The 20316-nt window shown below is 39.4% G+C and overlaps 1 protein-coding gene across 7 annotated transcripts in view; it reads left to right on the top strand.

Annotated features, from left to right (window-relative positions):
- Positions 1 to 20316, top strand: part of THSD7B (thrombospondin type 1 domain containing 7B) — a 329550-nt gene that overhangs the window by 45353 nt on the left and 263881 nt on the right. For all 7 annotated transcript variants that reach the window (XR_010071985.1, XM_063341430.1, XM_063341432.1 and 4 more), the window contains 2 exons: positions 13839 to 13932; positions 16145 to 16318. Coding sequence is in view for 6 of the 7 variants with exons in the window: in XM_063341430.1 (XP_063197500.1) it covers positions 16180 to 16318 (139 nt within the window). In the remaining variant the exon portion in view is untranslated. The remainder of the gene's footprint in view (positions 1 to 13838; positions 13933 to 16144; positions 16319 to 20316) is intronic.

The raw sequence follows: 20316 nt of genomic DNA, 5'->3' as shown, positions 1-20316 counted from the left end.
AGAGGGGCAGAATCACTTCCCTTGACCTGCTGGCCATGCATCTTTTGATGCAGCCCATGACATGGTTGGCCCTCTGGGCTGCGTGTGCACGTTGTTGCCTCCTGTGTAGCTTTTCATCCACCAGTATCCCCAAATTCTTCTCATCAGGGCTACTCTCAATCCCTTGATCCTCCAGCCTCTATTGGTACCAGGGATTGCCCCAACCCACATGCAGGGCCTTGCACTTGGCCCTGTTGAACCTCATGAGGTTCACACGAGCCCATTTCTTGAGCCTGTCCAGGTCCCTCTGTGTGTCATTTTGATACCCAGTAAGGGTTGCGGTTGATAGCCCATTTATCAGTCTTGCTAGCAAGCAAGAGAAACGCTAACGAGTTGGCCATCGGTCCCTCCCAGCTCAGGGATTCCAGTGTTGCCTTTCCTGAGCATATGCTAGCATCTCTTCATTCTTGGGAAATGTGCCGACTGTCACCTCTTCCCATGGGGTCCAGGTCAAGTGTTGAAACTGCAGCAGCTGCTTCAGTGAGTACTGACAACATAGACCTGAGTTTGGAGGGTCCTCATGGCTTGGGCAAGATGACCTTCTCCCAAGGTGTTCTTGGTAAAGGAGCCTACAGCTTTTCCTGTATGGTCTAGTGTAGTTATGAACCTGCCTTTTTCATTTGTTCTGACAGCTCGTTCACCCCAAGATAGGTTATGCATTGATATTTCAATAGTGCTTTTCACCTGCTGAAGGTGTTTGTGCATCACAGTGATCTGGGCACGGTGAAACCTCTCTTTTGTGTGTATAGTTGCCATCTATGCCCATGGAGACATCAGGACCAGCCAGATCACTCTGATGTATTCTGGACCCACAGGCTTGGCGATGTCTTACATTACTAACAAAAATGTTGAAGTGATATTCTAAAAGAAGTTTTTTAAGTTCTTCCCAAATAAATCCCATAAGATTAAAAATATTTGGTTTATAATAATGCTGCTATATATTTTATATTAGGTGATGCATGGCTGACCTTCCTGCTAAATGCTGCATATTGTGTAAGCATGACTTGTGCTTTTTCTTATTGATTATTCTAAAATACAAATTTACAATTGATTCTCAAGTCTTGGATGCTGCTGGAAACCTCTACTAGGAATAGATTTATATAGATGATATTCACTGCTACTTCCAGCATATGGAAATATACTGAAACACTATTTTTAGATGTTTTGTATGGCAGTCAAGCTTTTTGCTCACCCTCTTGCCTGTACTTTTATTTCTTGCAATTTGGAGAGTTTTGGATTAAAATAAAGAGAAAATTAGGTACAACATAATCAATTTACCCTTAGCTTTCACAGTCCCTTATTACAATTGCTAATTTATCAGTGGGTAGTTTTATCAGTGGGTAGGCGCCTTGCTTTTTGTAATGGATATTGAGGATAATTTTAAATGCAACTTTTAAGCCTAGCCAATTTACATAGTACTTTGGGAGATTAGTCGCTCATGTATAAAGAACTATGTGCATTTGAAGGGTGTTCCTATAGCCCTCTTGTGTGTTTTTTTTTTTTTTTAATGTTTGTCATAATAATCATTGATTTCTTTAGCAAGGTATTTACCCCTAAGTAAGTATTGCAGTTGGAAGCAGGCAAACTTTTGAAAGTTGCTTGAAAGTTTTTGGTTAGAGAAGTCTTTCTCGAGTCACGATTCATATCGTGTTTGTCAGAAGGGATTGGGGTCTAGAAAAACTGTTTGGGTTTTGTGTTCCGCTGTAAGCTGTTTCCATGCTTCTGGGTTTTGGGTTCTTTGGTTTTGGGTTTTTTCCCCCCCAACAAACGTTTTTTCAATGAAACAGAATCTGCATTTTCCTGTCTCCTGTCTTTCCCTTTTACCTCTGTATTTTTGCTTCCTTGTTTTTTTAAGATATTAACATCACTAGCATCAGAACAGAAAACGTGAGAGCTACTAAATAGGATTACATTAAAATGATGATTTAATTGAGCTCTTATACACGATAAGAAGATTTTCTTATTTTGCTGAACTGCCATTTACGAGGGTCCTTGGCAAGAGAATGCCAAGTTGGTTTTGGCATTCATTAACACTGAGTCTAAATCACTGCTAATTTTGTCTAGCAGGAAAAGTGACAAATAGAGTAGAGCCTGTGATTTTAAGCATATTTATATTTGAAAATGTGCATTTTCCTGTAAGTCATGGGAAATTCTTTCCACAGGACAAGCAATTCTCTGTTTCTTTTCCTTTATCTTAGATGTGGAATGATCCTACGAAACAATTGCTGGCACAACAAAATCCCAATCTCAAAAGTAGGACAGGAAACATTTTCCACTTTCTACAGATCAATCTTTTTGTATAACTCAAAGCAATTGCAGTCCTTTAAAAAAAGGACTCGTACTGGAGAAAAATTACATAGTAAATGGGGTTCTAACTGTAGTAGTAACCCAATTCCCTGCTAGTTTTAACACATAAGGAAAAAAAAAAAAATATAGGCAAAATTACGACCCAGGTCTTGTGCTGCCTCTGCTGAATATTGTCTGGTAGACCAATTTTTAAAGAAATGCCCAGGGCTTGCAATATATTTGCTTCTGCCATTTAAATTATAATTTTATTTTAGATTTGTTTGTGTAGTAGATATATTGGATTACTGCTAATATCAAATGCTGTATTTAGTTCAGATTCCCATCTTTCTGAAGGAAGAAAATACTAGAGGAGGGTAAAATAGTTCAAATAATGCGGAATACAAGCCTGAGAATGGGTGTGGATTTTAATATTAAAAGTGTTTATAGTAGCGGTCTCAAATACTTTCAGTGAGCAGGAATGTATCAGGCTTGGAAAACTATCAACAATGGAGATTTTATTTAGTTTAAAGTGCAGCCATTTCCTGCAGAAGGTGGTAATCTCTCTTAAGTGTAGATCCACAAAGAGAACTTCTGCCAGCACTGATTTCTCCTGAAGGTGGACTCAATTTTTATTTGAATTCTGAAACGCATGGAAAATGAAAGCTAAAGTCTGGTAAATGAAAGCTAAAGTCTGGTAAACGTCCATTTATGTGTATCCATTTTACAAAAGCCTGTAGGCATTAGTCGACTCATTCATTAAGTCATCTGATTTGGAAAAGTGAAGTATTTGGGGGAAAAAAAATAGGCAGTGAAATATATTAACCTGCAAAAATCTGACAAGTTTGTCTTCACTAGGATGAAAAATGTGTTTGTTTGTTTGTTTTTTTTCCTCCCCATGTCTATTTTTAAAAAAATAAAGCTTTAGCATACTCTAACCAACACAAACTCCAGTGGACAAAATGCAAGTCCAGTATTGGCAATTGGAATTGAAAACTTTGGGCAGCCTCCTTTTGTCTGCCGTGTTTTTAAAATCCTCCTGTTAGCCCTGTCTTGGCACCCCATGAGCTGTTCTCATCTTTCCCCTGAAACAGTGTTTTATACTCCCTGCTTGCAGCTTACAGTTGTGCCCTGTATGACTAAATATATATGATTTGATCTGCTGTTAGTAACGAGATGCAGCTTTAAAACAAAATTAGCTAGTGAACATTGCTAACTGGTTTGGTAGCACTGGTATGGACTCTGTCTATTCTTTCTTTAACCAAATGGAAACTAGTCCGTAGTGTGTTTATCAAATTTAGTTATTTAACCTGTTATAGTTAAATAAAAATATGGGTTTTTTTTAATGGTACACATAACTATTAAGAGTGAAGTAAATAACATTTTCTGTAATTGCAGTCATTGGATATTAACATTCTGCTTGTTTAAGAGAGGAGTATGAGTAAGGCTTTGAGAGGGTTGAAAGCAAGCGTGATGAATAGATAAAAGCAAAAGAAGTCAAAGATAGATTTAAATTGCTTTTTAATATAGACTTTAGTAATATGATAAAAATAGATGTAATCATGAAACCTGACTATCTTAATACATTCCTGCAAGGCGACCTTAATTCTAGCATTTAGTAAATGCTGATTATTTTCAACTTTAACATTGTTATAGTGGCCTTTTTTGGATATAATGTAGTGTGTCTGTGTCTGTCTTCCCTAAGGTTTTCCGGGGCGGGGGGGGGGGGGGGGAGAAGCAGAAAACAATAGAGGAGAAAACGTGGGAGGCATGAAAATGACCCAGGGAGTCAGAAAATAGTAGAGGGGAGATGCAAGTGAACAAAGGGCTAGTTAGGAGAAGGAACAAAATATTGTAGGGTGACAAAAGGGATGAGCAACCCAGCTGAGAAAAGTGGCAAGTTTCATAAAATGGTATCTGTTATCTTTTGGGAGAAATCAACTAATTTAGTACAGGAAAGAATGAGAGGCAGAGGATGGAAAGGGTTTGAGCATTGAGAAAAAGGTAGCCAGGAGTAGATGTGCAGCAGGTGATTAAACTGAAGAGCAGAAAGAGGTGGCAGATGTGAAGAAAGAGAAAAGAATTCTATTGAAACGGGGGAAAAGCTGCCTGGCTGTAGGACTTGCAAGAGATGAACCACAGCTTGAGATCTGATGTTGGTTGGTGTGAGCTTGGCAGACTAAGCTTTCTGGTAGGAAGTAGAAGCAAAATAAAAAATTTGAGGACAATGTAGATTATCTCATGTGTGTTTCATAGCCGTCTGATCCCAGTTTGAGCAGAAGGTTGGACTAGAGACCTCCTGAGGTAGGGACCTGCCAACCTGGGTTATCCTATGAATGAGGAATGAACAGACCTGATGACTGTACTCAGAAAAGAGCGGTCGGAGCAGGTAAGCAGGTCTCAGTGCAATGCGAGTAATCGTGTGATGGGAAAGGATGTGTCTTTAATGAAGCTGATCTTGAGAGAAATTCACTGTGGTTCACTGGCCACATTACAGAAGCAGAGCTTAGAGAGGAAATGTATCTTCTTTTTTCCCCTCCCGTGGCCATCCTCTTCTCGAGTAAATCTGCACCATAATGATATTAAGACGACATGAAATAGAAAATTGTCTTTGAAATGAAGTTGAAAATGCCTGTTTTGGTGAATAGGATTGTTGAAATGTGGCTGCAAAACTGACGAGAACACTACAGTCACAAGGCAAAATGCGTCCTACCCTAGAAGCTGTAGCTGGTGAGAATAAACGTGGGGTTTAGGAGGAGTGAGACGAAGGAAACAGGGCAACAGAGGAGTCGGTCAAAGTTTGTGCAGCAATGGAAGCTGCGTAGAAAGAAGAATGCACTTGTCTTCAGTACTCAGAACAGGGGAAATGTGGGAAATAGTGGAAGAAATTAGAAATCTCAAAAGTGGAGGCACAGAAGTTCAACGTTTCCAGCGCTGTTTGATCCATGGCAGCGAGAGAAAGAGAGCGCTCTACAGGAGACAGTACAGAGCCGCATCCCTCAAACAGTCACTGTGACAACCAGTGGTGGAGTAGGAGATGAAGGGACTGTAGGTGGCCCTGGGTTTTTAGTGATGGAATAGGTGTTCCTAAAGCAACAAGGAGAGTTAGAGAGAATAGGTGGGAGTTAAGGGGGGCGATCTGCAGGAAAGGTGGAGAAGGAAATGGAGGGAGAACCAGAATATGGGCACCAGTGAGGAGGAGGTGGTCACTTCACAGTGATAATTTTGATAACATTGATAACTGTGTTCTGTGGGGCAGGGAGAGGACACACGGGCTGATACTATCTGCAGCATAGGGGAACCTAGGAGATACTGGTTTTGTGAAAGTGTTCCACCCAGTTTTGATGTGGGTGTGAATTTCATTTTGTCTGAATTACTTGGGTAATAGTTCTGGCCCATTTTCTACGCTCAGGTGTTTAATTTTTTAATTCAGACCTACCACTGCTGAATAAACGAGTAGAAACTGTTCATTTGGTAGAACTGTCAAAGAGCACATGCTTTCCAGAAGATGTGTCCTTTCAGCGTGGGAAGGGTTGTTAATCAGGGACCCACCAGGAAAAACGATTCTGGACCCTCATGGGCTGCACCATCAGAGAAACCAGAGAACACTTTAAGTTACCAGTAGCTCACTGAAGCTCTGGAATATGAAATTAACTGATAATTTTCATAGGTCACACTCTTTCCCATAAACCAAACTCGTCTGCTCTCCTGGGGGGAGACAGACCAACTGGGCTGACTTCTCATTATCTCTTCCTGTGGCGTATCCTTATTGAATTACTGCCAGGTAGAGGCAGCAGATGCTCATCAAGCCACTGCAGGACTCCTCTGTTAATTGAACTGTAATGGGGATGACAGCAGGGAAGGTCAGGATGATGGGACCAGTGATGTAACGTGAACTCTGGCAAGAACAACCTGCACGGGCAATTGACCTTGCTTAAATAATATTATACTGATGGCTTTTATCGGTTGATATCATTAGGATTATTTTTTCGTATCAATACTGCAATAGTGTCAGGGACCCCTGTGTGAATCATATCATATTGTGTTCAGGGCAAATATATTTCTCACCCTAAAGAGATTAGACTTTCCAATGTGATAAAATGCAGTGACTGACTATAACCAGCTACAGGGGAAAAGAAATGGGAATGAAAAGGTAACAGAGACAAAATTTTTAAATAGATATATAGCTTTACTCAACTGGTTGCTCCAACCGCTTTAAAGCGTAGTATTCTTTCTAACTGCCCTTATGGCAGTTTGGTATTTTTGTTGTCCTCATGCGTAGTTAATCTTGGGGTGAAGGCAAGTCCACTTTTAAATAAATGTGCAGATATTATTAATGGCTTTTGATATGAAAAACATTCCTACACTTGGTTCAGCAGCTCTCACAAAGTGCCTGGGAATGCCCGAGTTTCAGGCACGCATCCTAATGCCAGGTTCAGAGCTGGAGTGCGTGCCTGGTGTTTCTTCCCCTCTGGAGGGAGGGATGAGACAGGATGATGTGAGCTCTTGTCTGTGACGTGGGTCTTCTGGGGAGGCGTGTTTTTCCTGGGTACTGCGGCTGCAAGGCAGGGATGAGCCTGTAAAGCCTTCCCCTGGAGACCCTCGCACGGTGACATGGGGAAGTTTGGTACAAGGAGAAGCTTGTGCATTTCTGGAAATAAATTCCACCTAAAACCCAAATGCTACTTTGCAGTACAAGCCGTGTGTCGTTACCCTGATACTCTTGGTGTGTTGGAGTAAGTCTGTATGGCAATTAGCAGAAGCCGGATTGAGAGCGCAGCGTGTGCACGTTGGCATCTGTGCGTGTGTTGAGAAGCAGGTTTTAGAAGTTCTTTATCCCAGTGTCACTCTTTTGTCCCCGCATGTGTTCAGCTTTCACTGTGCTTTTTTTTTTTTTTTTTTTTTTTAGGTAAGATCATTTTTTCTTAACCCTTTTATTACACTGTCTGCCTGGGACAATTGGCGTCAATGACTGGGGCATCCATTGCGAGGCGGATGGAAGAAAAATAAATGACTCAATAGGAAGGCATGACAAAATATATTTGACTAACTTATTTTGACAATTCTAGCTGTAATTTTTTAAAGTACATATTCTTACACGGGACCTGACTTACGCAGGGTTTTATCCTGTAGGAACGGTGAAGCCTTGGTTGTAGGAGGCTTTATCACAAGACTTGACTGGTGATGTTTGATAGGAAATGAAGAAGTACAGTGTCAGTGTTTGATTAACTGCGCTCCTCTGTACAGCCTGTGCGTTTTTGGAATGGTATCGTGTTTGCATTGCATTGTGCTCCTTACTTTCTCGTGTTCCTTTGTACTTTGGTGCACTGAAATAAGCAGCTGATGACAGAGGATGCATTGGAATAAATGTTTATTTCAGCACTTTGGAAATGAGTTTTTTGAAATGGAATTTGTCTTGTGGATGTGCGGGTGTCTCTTCATATTAGCTCATTTGGGTATAGACTTGATCTAGGTGGTACAAATGGCAAAATAGTAACGACCGCATACAAATAGAGGTACAAATATTGTGGAAAATAAATTATTCTTAGAGCGAGTGTTCCAGCAGAAAGAAAACTTTATACATTCAAGAAGTATTGAAGTTGGCCTCTGCATATTTGCGTGTACAAGAGCGGGGTTATTTTAGCCGTAGTCACCAATATTTAGAGGTTCAAAACTGAACCCCAGAAATGAATAGCAAATTAAACCAGTAACATTTTCCTGCCTCTCTGTAATTAATTGGTTTGGTCAGATGCTTGGGTGTGTACATGCACTCGGTTGCTCTGGTTGTTCCGTGGAAGTGTAGAATAAAACAATTTAAATTGGAGATAAGCTTCAGATACGCCAGTCCTGTGACAAGGAAGCAGATGGTCCTTCCCCTGCTACGCAGAGCCTAAGTCTGTGCTAAGCTCATATGCTTGGTGGTACTTGATCGTATTATTTTGACCTTGTGTTTAAGATTGATAAACTCTGCGTGGTGGCCACATTCCAGTGAGGAGAAAAAAAAAACCCTGACCTACAGCCTGTGATGCTGTATTAATGTCAAATAATATAAAGTAATATCAGAATGCAGAAGAAAATCACTGCAGTAAAGCAATTTAATTTCTGTGAACTGAAAGCACTTTAATGGGAATGGTAGGAAAATCTGCTGTTGTTCCTGCAGCAGAGGTTATGAGGTGATTTTTTTTTTCTGCTGCCTTGTAATTGGTGACTTTGAAACTTTCTGTTGTTTTCAGTGTGAATGGTCACGCTGCTAAAGTAGGGAGTCTGCTCTCTACAGAGTCTGATTTCCAGGTTTGCCTCTTAAAGGAAAATAATTTCAAATACTAGTTTTCAAATGGTATTATACTGCTGAATGTGCATTATATGCCATGTTTTGTCAGTAAAGTGAGAGTAATCCTCTTTGAACAACAACTTGCAATAACATTTACTGAAATGGTGTTGGAAGCAGTGCCAGCTCCCTTTCTCTTTGTCTGCTTAATTGCAATTTAACAGTAATCCAAGATCTATGCGGCTGTGACAATAGTTCTTAGATGTAGCTGAGTTTGAAAGGACGTTTAGTTCATCCAGTGCCAATGATAAATGCTACAGCAGAATGGTGTATTGATAACGGACTCAAACTTTTCTCGAACCATTGAAAAATAAACAACAAAACCCCTCAAAGCTATGACGTTTTGCTGTTACGGAAAGGATGTGCTGTAGCGTGAAAACATCACTGAGCTTATTCTGGGCTGTGTTCTGCTGTGCTGGCTGACAAGCCTGCCACGAGAAGGCATCCAGGTGTAGGTGCATGTAGGTTATATACATAAGCTACATAAAAAAACCAAACCCAAGCAAGTTCAGGGTGTGACTCTAAGTTCGTAAGAGGGCTGTCAGATACAAAGACATTCTGACTCAGGAGATGTGAAAGCCACAACTTGTTGGGGGCTGGGAAGGTATAGCGAGAAGTATTATTTATGCACACTCTTTTCTTACACTGCACCCTGGCCATTTGGCATCGTTCTCCTGTCGGAGGCAGGATCTGGGACTTTGGTTTGAGTTGCTACAGCCTTTCTTGTATTTAATTAAATATATGAAAGTGCACAAGCAGCGTGAAAAGGTTACTTAAAAGTTATCAGACACTTTCTATGTTCTGCTGCTCAGAAAAAAAATCAATGCCTGAGTTCACAAGAGAAACCTATTGACAGTCTTGAGCATTTTGATCTTAATTGCTCTGTGCTTGTTTCTGCTGCAAGGAGTATGATAATAGCTTGAAGAACATCTGTGAAGGTAAATTAGCCTACTTTGAGTGCTAAGATACAGCAATGAGGGCACCAAAAGGTCCATGGCCGGTAAATACCATTGAGAAGTCCAAGTCTTGGATAACACCTGGGCACTTGCATACTGGGTCACAATGAATGATTTTTGTAGAAGGAAATATTGGGGTGCTCCTTGGTTGTTGAGCATCGTTCATCTTCCTCTTGACGGGCATGGGGGCTGTAGGTGTCTTGTGTGATTGTGAAGCTGAGGAGTACCAGGATGATGGCTTTCACAGACTCTTGAATCCTTGACTTTGAAATCTCCCTGCTCTTCTGGCAGAGTGTAAGCCGTACATGTTTGTGTACAAATGAAACAAGTTTTGCTTCAACTGCATTTAACTGATCTTTCTGAACTGCTTCCTCAGAAAAGTCTGAAATCGCATATACTTTTTATTATTGAAAGTCAAGTGTGTTCCCATAGAGTCCATTGGAGGTACTTAGAGTGAAGGAGATGTAACAGCAGCATCGTTTCACAGAACAGTTCTGCTCTATCACTGTTTTAATTAAAGTCATTCTACTGATGGAAAGTCTATTCTCTGGTGTTTTCTTTAATGTAGTCATAATGCATCGGTTTGAGCTCCCTTGCTGGAACATCTTCCATTATAATCCACTTAGTTAAGTTTATAATTAAACTTCCAAATTCAAACCTGCTTTTATTATGTTTTTAGGATGTATGAAAACTGAAGCAGGAAAACTTAGGATTCATGGGTTTTACCCCAAACAAATCGATATAAGAAGTAATTCATCGGCAGTACAGTAATCTGATATTCTTGCTTTTAGTCCTCAGGATCTTCCATAGCTTTGGGACAAGAAGTGAATATGATTGAATAGAGGATAAAAGATTACATAATTAATAGATTCTTACAATTTGACTATAGAGATCACCAAAATACCTGAACTTTCAAATATAACTGGTGAAGACGGTGACTACCTAGTAGGCTTTCCAGCAGCTGTTGAGGAAGGTTGTTAAGGTTTATACATGAAAAGGGACCAGAGTGAATTTGTGTTCAGCTTTGTGGGTCTGGAGCTCGTGCAGCCCAAGGCACGTTTCTCCCAGCCCAGAGCAGGCTGGTTTAGACCGTCTGTTTGCTGGAGTTATCTTCCGTCTGCAGATGCGTTAACACCAGATGTTCTTTCAGGCATTATTTACCCTTACAGTTATTGTAGCAAATTACCAAAGAATTGTGGTGCTTAATGTTTTGATTCCTGATGGGTGACCACTTAGGACAAAAATACTGTCAGGCTATTGTCAACCTGGTGTATAAATTGAGCTCATTCACGCTGTATGGTTTTTATCCAAGATTTTTTTGAAGTGTTCTTGGAAGAAGAGTAAATATTCTTAACTGAGGCTTGCAGATGAAGTATAGAGAATCAAGCTACCATTCTCATAGATGCAATGTCACTCCACTGTAATCAAGGGGAGCACTTGCAGAATCAAGTACTAGTGTCGGAGGGTGACCTTAAGTGACTTTTTGCGCAGGAGGTTTCTGACACAGCTGGAGGTGGAATGAATTTAGGGTGCCCCTGCTTTAACCAGAATACTGTCTTGCTCCAAGTGTGTAAGTGGAAGAATATACGGTGTTTGTTTTCCATATGAAATAAAGGCAATTTAGTGTAACTAGCTTCATTAAATAAAAAATTGGGCAATATGCATGTACACCCATGCCATGGGCACGTATGCACTTACATCTGAAGGTCTGTTCCTAGTTTGATGTATGTGACTGTGCAGACAATTTCATTTTCTTAAACTCAATACCTGTAGCACTAGCGTTAGTGTTTTTTGGGGAAGATCTCCCCCAGGGATGGTCTGCAGCGCGTGTGTGTGGTGGTCAGACTTTGCAGTTACAGGCCGGGCATTCTGCTGCTTTAGGGCGGAATAGAATTAGCTTTTTGGATAACAGCTTTCTGAGAAGGCAAGGCAGATTTTACTGGTATCTGAGGATAAAGAGTATAAACGTCCAGATTATTTTGGAATATCACAAGCAATGGGTTTGTGCTGTGTGTAGTAGGCAAACAGTTGCATAATTACTGCTTACGTTTGTGTTAAGAAAATTTATTCATGATTAATGATGCTTATCTTTGTGCTAGACACCTGCCAAACGCTTTATAGCCACACACATGATCTGCAATTGCTTTTTTTTTTTTGTTGCTATTTAAAGTGTTTGGGATTATTCTAATTGCATCATGTATTTTAAATGAAGAGTGCTACGCAGGTGTCCTTGTCAGCATTCCCTTCTCGTACAAAAAAAAGTAGGTCAGATTTGCCCATGACGGGGAAGGTCACAACTCCCGGTGAACTCAGGGGGAATTTAATTGATGTATGACAAGGCTGAAATCATGTCTCAGGTTTAGATCAATTTAAGTTGATCTTTTTCAAAGTTCAGTAATAAATACTGTATAAATCCACAGTGGAGCAGAGCCAGATTGAACTTTCCTAAACCACAGAAGTGGTGCAGGACGACTAAAGAAACCTCTTCCTGTGGAAACTTGCAGAAAGAGCAACTGGTCCCTTCTCTACCAGTGCAATACGTGTAGAGTGGGGAGTCAAAACTGGACCATCAGTCTTTTGTCTTTCAGTGTTGGATGCTTTTGTGGACTCTAATGTGTCTTGGAGTAGCCCAGTGACTGTCACTTGGAAACATCTGTCTCTGTGTGCACGTCTGTAGCTTGCGGTTGTCTGAGCAGTGGCTGGAAAATGGGAAAAGTTTCCCAGAGGCTTTTTCTCCCCTCCCTAGCTAAGCAAAGATCAGACTGCGATTTGGCTGCTGGATGTTTCATTGACGTTGAAAATTAAATTAAATTTTGAACACTTCAGAAATAAGATATGTATTTGTCAGCTGTATACGTGTGTATTTATTTATACCATTTTGACACTGTACTTGAATGCCTTGTTTTCAGCAGAAATGTAGGTTTCTAAATGGAAGTCTCTTATTTAAAACTGGCTTTATTCAGTCCTGTCATTAAGAGAATTAGCAGTGGATTAGATAATGTAAATGCATTGTTATGATCATTAGGCAGTCTTGAAAAAGCCACAGAGAAGTTTTCTGTATATTCCCAGCCATCATAACTAATGTATGATATCCTTGTTTTTCGGAACAAGATTCCATACAAACGAAACAAAACTGAAAGGATGCTTGTATCTAATCCTTCAAATACAGGAAAGCAACACCTCATTACTTAATTTAATGAGAATCTGTGACTGCAGACTATTAATTGGCTAGGTCTATATTATAAAGGATACTGAATAAATCCAGAGAATCAGTTTTGGAAAAGCAAGATATTTTTTGGATGGAAACACGTATCTTAAATATATTTAAGCAATTGCATAAATTTAATCATTGACTAGTCTTGGTGAAGTCAATTTTTAAAATGTAAATTTCATTTCCCCCCCCCCCCTCCATTTTTCCTTTCTATTTGCCAGTTTACAGCTAGCCATCCTGACACATTTGGGAGCTGAGATATACTGTAACTAAATTTGATGTGAAGTGTTGGTGGCCTTCATAATGTAATTTATTCATGTTTCTGTAGATAGCATATGTTGCTTGTGCAATAATTTTTTATCGTATCAGGACAGAACAGCTACTGTTCCAAATTGTGTTATACAAACCTAGATATACAGACAAATTTTTATTGTGCTTTGCTGTTGGTGTAAATCAGTGGACTCTGAGCTCTGCTGGGGTGGGGGGGATTAGAATCAGTCTCATGGTGTCTAATTTATTTCTGTTTTTTCTGACTTAATGTAATCTCTGTTCTTGCTCCGTGGGGAGCAGCAGCCAGTTATCTTTGTAGTCCTGCCCAAAGAATGAACATATGCGAAACCCCTTGTTTTGGGCAGGAGGCTTCTACTCCCAGGGATTTATTGCTGTTTACTGACCCTTTGAATGCTGAGATGAAGGCGGTGTGTTGAGAAAGCAGCTGATGAGCGCTACTGCTGCTTCATTAAAATTCTCGGCATCTTTATCAGCTGTTATCTGAGGTTTCCTTGGATTTGCCCATTTCGTGCCCCCACCTGTTTAAGATGTGTTGTTTTTACAGCATTCTTCTGGACCTGGAGAGCTGCCCTGCAATTCAGATGAGTGTTGTCTGCGCGGGGCTGGGCATGCTGGCTCCCCTCCAGTACTTAAATCTGAGCGTCTCAATAATTCCTTTCCTTGTTTTGCATTTTTGGGTGTGAACAGTGTTGTAGCCGATGTCACTAATTCCTTTTATTTCCCTTGACAGAAAGTCGGTGACTCCGTTTTCTGACTGTCATAGATGGTAACTGCAATGCTGAAGATACTGGCTGAGTCGTTCCTCCTCAGCTCTTCTGCGTGAGGTGAGCAGCCACCTAGATGGGCAAAAAAAATTAATTGCAGGATGTCTGAGGGGGCCTTTCCACTCCCCCTCCTCCCTTCCCCCCTCCAAGGACTTCCCTGCTGCCTTTGCACTGGGGAGGAATGAGGTCTCCATCTCATTTCTGAAGGATGCTCAAGATTTCTGAGCTTCACTTGTGCTTCATTTAAGGCCACCTGTGGTCTGTGTTACATTGTCCGGGTGTTGGAACTCAGCGGGTTGCATTCTGCATTAAATGTGAATTCTGAATTAAATTAACCCAGAAGACGTGAGCAAAGCAATAAATCTGGTCCCTTGCCCACGTTCCTATATTTGGTCAGCTTGATGGTTTTCCAGGTCTTACCTGAAATGCTGTTCATCTGAAACGCAAGAATGAGCTAAACCAGATAACAGATATTACATTGTATCTTTCACCATAGTTAGTCAATATCTGATTAAAAATAATTGCATGAATTTATCATGATAAAAACTGTTTCCAAGTAATTTAAATACAGCTTGAAATTAAAAGTTTTACTGTATATTCAATATGTACTATTTTCAGATTTATCTTCAGTTTCTTATCAAGAACAATGCTGTGTATTATGTGTTATGACAATGTTGCTTTTCATAAGGTTAGGAATATAATGGAATTTTCTGGACTAAACTTCTAATAACTGATAATTTTAATGAAAATCACCAAGATTATGCCAATAAAGACAAATCTTGAAGACAGGTGTTATCTCTGCTTACGCTAATACGGATGTCACGGTTTTTACCTATAAAAGTAGGATTAATCACTAATAAGTAGAAATATGTTGAGAATTTAAACATGGTATAAATTCAAAAGCTGTTACATAAGGAAAAAATGACTATGTAAATTTACGTCAGAAACTAGCTCTTGTTTGATGTGGTACATTTTGTGATGAATGTTTTTTGAGACTTCAAAGTTGTTCCCACTTGAATCTGGACGAATCCAAAATATCTTGAAACTCATGTCAAATTTGCCTAAATAAGCGGCAGGTTGGTCACCTCTTGGGTTGAGAGAAAGAGAGATTTGAATTACCAGGCTGAATCAGAAGTTCTGAGATTTTGTTTTGTTGTATGCCTTTCTTAATCTCTCTCGTTTTGGAGTTTTTCCATGGTACATAAACGTCGTGGACAATCACTGAAGCAGCCATTTAGAAGTTGGTCTCCTGCATTGTAGGGAAGACCCAGAGAGACATTCTTCCTTGCTTCCAACACCACCTGGTGAATATTTTAATGAGTTGTACAGTATAAAACTGCTTCAGCAACAGGACTTGATCCATTCTTCTCTCAGTTGCAGCCTGGCTCTGGTATTCATCTGAACTGTTGGAGAGCTTAATTAAAATCCCTTAGTCAGAGACACCTTTCGGGAGTACCTGGTTGCTGATCAAGAAAAAAAAAAAAAAAAGAAAAAAAAAAACACCCAGGAAAAGAGAAGAAAAAGCAAAAAACAAACAAACAAACAAACCCACAAAAAAACAAAAAAACCAAACAAACAAAAAAAAAAACAACAAAAAAAAGAGCTCAGAGATCAGGGAGTTGAATGTGAGTCCCAAATTCCAGAGAAATGCTTGAGTAATGTCTAATTTTCCCTTTCAGGCTGGCTCATCATATACTGATAAGCAACCCCTGCTTTTCCTGCTGCATTTCCCATGTTGCTTGTGTATATCCCATGTTGACACATGGTATGGAGCTAAAATAATTCCAGATCTGGTATTTCAGTTGTCAGGGATCTTAAATATAGGACAAGGGGTCTGTATTCGGAGCTGAATTTTGCACCTGGAATCCATTCTCGGCTTTGGTTTAGTCTGCATATAGCACGATAATATTCGTGCTGTAGATAAATTAAATAGAGAAAAGAAGGGACACATCACAGACTATTATCAGAGCCCTTGCCGTTTATTTGCACCGTCAGATTTCTTCTTAAGAACCTGCTAAAAGCATTTGCGATGGCTGGCTTCGGAGGATGGGACTGCAGGTCCTTCGGGAGCTGGCCCTCTCCTCTCTCCCCCCCTACTTTTTTCCCATCTCCTGCTCTCCACATGAAGCCTCCATAACAGACTTGTCCTCCCTGAGCCTGGCACACCGGGGCTACGAAACGCACAGTGGCCACCAGGTTAGCCTTAGGCTGCTCCTGTTGCTTTGGTGTTCTAAGTTTTTTAGCAAGCTTTTTCTTTTTTTGTTAATTCTAGGACCAAAGAAGACAAGAGACAGAATTATCTGAATTATGCTTCTACAACAGAACTGGGTTTCTCCTCATTGGGCATGGCAAAGCCTGGGGAAGTCCTTCCTTCTGTTTGTTTTCTTAATGTTACAAACAGCTGATCTGGAAGCCAGAAGAGGTCATCAGTTTGTCTGGAAAACAGGTAGGAAAAAGATATTGTGCTTATCGACTAGATAATTCCTGCATTCAAGAATGAAGTGATTGCCCTTTCTCCATTCTGTTTTGGCTCAATAATAAATTTAAAAAGCCTGATAATGTCTTCTATTCTAAATTCTTTTGTAACTGAAAAATAGGGGGATTTATTCTCTATTTTAAATTAGTAACTTTCATGTCTGTTGTGGTTACGCACCAGAGTGACCCTGGACTATAATTCTGGACTCCTCAATGCTTTTAATCCAAGAGTAAAATTTTTACTGGATCCTGATACCATCATCCTAAAGTTGCTTCATTTGAAATATTTCATCATTTTCTTTCCATGTTTGAACGCAAAGGGCACACCAGCATCTTTCAGGATGAACTGAGCCAGAAGTCCGTGCTCTTGCTTGATCTGTTCATAATTAACATTTCATTGGTACACTTAGTGAATTATTCCTGTCCATCAGTCAGGTTGGACACATGCAATGTTTGACTGTTCAAAATTGGGCACGTGCAACGTTTGGAAAATTTGTGAAGACATTGATAACACTGCGATTCTTAGTGAGAGGGAGGTAGTAACTAAGAAATGGTATGATACAGATGCATAAAACAAAGCATGACGCATTGGATGCTTGTTTTCTAGGACAACGCAACAACAAAGAATGTTCAATGAAGTGGAAAGATTGGCAAATTTGGGAAATGTTTACTCAAAGTACTTAATCCAAAATATGCAAGTGAACCAGGGGTTTCATTGCCCAGCATTCCTTTGAGGTTTGTCCTTTTATGACTGAAAAACAGAGCGATTAAATTTGATGGAAAAATAATTTTCCCCCTTTTTTCAGAGAGGTTCTTTGCTCTTTTGGTTATTAGTTTTTTTAAATTGTAGTTCTGTAGAAGGTAAGAGACTGAATTAGCTGAATGAGGAAACAATGAAGCTTCTCACCCTGGTGACTGGGATGGGAGGCTGAGTGCTGGTGAAGTGCTGGTACAATCTAATGCTGTTTTTCTAAAAAACGTTTTTTTTTTTTTACAATGTCTTGCATGAAAAACGAAGAGGAAATAAACAACAACATAAACTGTCTTTCTCCAATTCACTGTTATTTACGTGATTTTTGAATAAGCTTTGAAAGGTAGAGTTGTTTTCTTAAGACAAATTAGACCCTTCAATGCTGTCTGTCTTCTCTTCAGTTCTGAAGTGTATTTTAACATCGTCAGTCTTTAGAGGTGTGCACTGGAAGTCATAAAAATTAAATTTGACTTGATGATTCCAGCTGACAATAGAGAGATATCGATGCTTCAAAGGCATCTGAGGCAGATGTATTTAGAACTAAGAGATGGTGGTGCACAGCTTTGCGTGGACGTGGGCTGCCGTGCTCTGAAAGGCCCGTGATGAGCTCCTCGTAATGGTTTGCCTTCCAGATGCAGAAGAAAATTGTCAGTTCTAGTGGCTCCCACAGTAAATTAGAAATATCTGGGCTCTCACAAGTCGTTTTAAAAACCTTAAATCCTGACAGTATTTTGATGCATTTTCTCTGCTTATGTAGTGACTGGAGGTGGAAAACAACTTTGAGTGAAATGTTTCCCAAATGAAAATAACTTGTGAGCTTGAGCCAAATTCATTGTCCTGTTTGGCAAAAACAAAGATTTCTTTTTTCTTTTTTTTTTCCTCCAGTTAAATATTTTTATGTTTGTAAACAAAATTTTTTCATTGGAGTATTTTGCTGAAAATTAGATAAGTTATATCTAAACCCCAGATGTTTAGTTCCAGGTTGAAATGAATAGTATATACACCCAAACCACTTTGTTTAGCTAAGAAACAAAGTATTATTTGTGAAGCCTCTACTTTCTCTGCAGTGGTAGTGAAGCAGCAGCGTTTCTAAATCATGAATCTTGGTCTTTTGCAATCATCCTAAGAAGCAACACAACGGGCTGAGATTTCTCTCAATAGACTGAATGGATACTTATTTTGGAAAAAATCTTGGTTACAAGGAGCTAGGTGTATTTTGCAGTGTCAGGGCATATATAATAAACTAATGACTTTCAGTGGTTCTGCTGCTTGTGTTGCAGATTTAATTTCTGAGGCATTTGGAGGCATGTGTATCAAAGTAAAATTGCAGTGACCTTGACATTAGTTACCAAAGAGTGTAAATGGCAATCGGTCATCAGGGTGGCTTGTGTGGCTTGGCTTGCTTTTGTATGCATCTTTTTACTTTGCTTGAAATGATTTTTCAGGTACGGTTAATCACACAGGTGTAGCCTTCAAAAGATTACAGGGAAATATTTTGGAAAGAGAGGGATGGTAACTTGAATGGCGCAGGTGGATCTGGAGAGGCAGAAGGGTTAATGTAACCTGTTGCGGCAGGATATTAATAATAAAATAACTTTGGGATGTAGACCATGGAGATCTTGGCCTAATGAGATCTGTGGTTTGTATGATAAAAAAAAAAATAATCATCCTATAGTTTGAGGACTTCTGTGCCCAATACAAAAAAATAATAAATATTAAATAAAAGCACAGCACAATGAACCGAAAAGTGTAGTTTTAATGTCAGAACTGAACAGATCCATTCTGATAGAAAGAAAACCTGCAGCTGTTGTCTTTTTTTTTTTTTTTTTTTTTTTAATGAAACAATCTAATGAGAATGAGCAATCCCTGATGGGAAAGGAGATGATCGCTTTTGTTTTTAAATCTCGAATTGCCTGTTTCAGGCATGGCAAGTTACTTACCTGCTCTAGACAAACTCAACTTCTTATTGAAATGTCACGCTTTATAATTAAATAAGATTATGCCACTGAAAGCTCTGACTTTAGAAAAATGAATTTATAAGTACTAAAGTAAATTTTCGTAGCGCATAGAAGTCCGGAGATGCATCCTTAATAGGGATAGAAAAAAACCCCCACCATTGAATCAGCACTGAAGTTTATAAATCAGGCTTTTTTTCAGCTAAAGCCTTGGCTTTATCTAATGAAGACTCATACATTTTCATGCTGGGCTTGGTGCTCTTGGTACAGGTGAAAGCAATTGTGTTGAAATCACTGCATCTACAAAAACCCCAGGCTCTACACTTCTAAAATCTATGAACTTGGCAGTGTGAGGTAGTTTATTTGTACTCTTCCCTCAGCTATTCAAAGGGTTAGCACTTGTATTTTGCTTATTTGTGGCCTATCTTAAAACCATTTATTTTTAGCCTTTGGTTTCTAGAGATATATTAATGCCTGAATATCCGTACGCTATATCTTTTGGTTTCAAGACATTTCTTGTCAGATACTTGTTTTGTGACCACCAACCTAAATACGAAAGCAATAATTATACCAATTAAATTACTCAGCAACCTCAAATAGCTGAATAATTTTCTGACACTTGCTAAACAACAAAGCAGTTTTAGTGATACAATCTTGAGAAAATTTAATTGGTTCTAAATCCTTGTAAATTAACTGTGTTTAATGTAATAGCCAATTAGCAATTTGCATATTTCACCATGTTGATTTTCTTCAACTCTTGAATGGTCCTAAAAATGCCTGGAATTTCTGTAGTGCAAATATGTTTAACAATGGCGATTCAAGCTTCTAAAACTGTAAATAGAATATTGATACGCACGTGAATCCACATCACGATTCTGGTTGGTTTATTTTTTGGTGAAACTCTAAAATTCAGTTCTAAAGTCTAAATTAAATCTAAAATATATGCAACATGAAATATTTTGGGCACTTTACAGGGAAGGGGTTAATAATTACAATTATGAAGTGCTGAAAATATGATCATTCCTGGAGACGCCTGCAGTTGCTGCACGGGGAGGTTGCGGTCTCACCATCACTGCTGGTGTCTTCAGCTCCTCCATAAACCACACCTCAGTAACTGTGCACATGCTGTTTCCTCAAAAATACTAACACAAATTAAGGATAAGAAACATACCCCATAAAAGATGGCTCTCGGAGCTAAATCAGTGATGTAGCTTTTTCTTAACAAGGGGAATATTTTATTTTATTTTATTTTATTTTATTATG

Source organism: Chroicocephalus ridibundus, chromosome 7 (assembly GCF_963924245.1).
Source record: "Chroicocephalus ridibundus chromosome 7, bChrRid1.1, whole genome shotgun sequence".
Lineage (NCBI taxonomy): Eukaryota > Metazoa > Chordata > Aves > Charadriiformes > Laridae > Chroicocephalus > Chroicocephalus ridibundus.
This window is presented reverse-complemented; position numbering and strand designations above follow the sequence as displayed.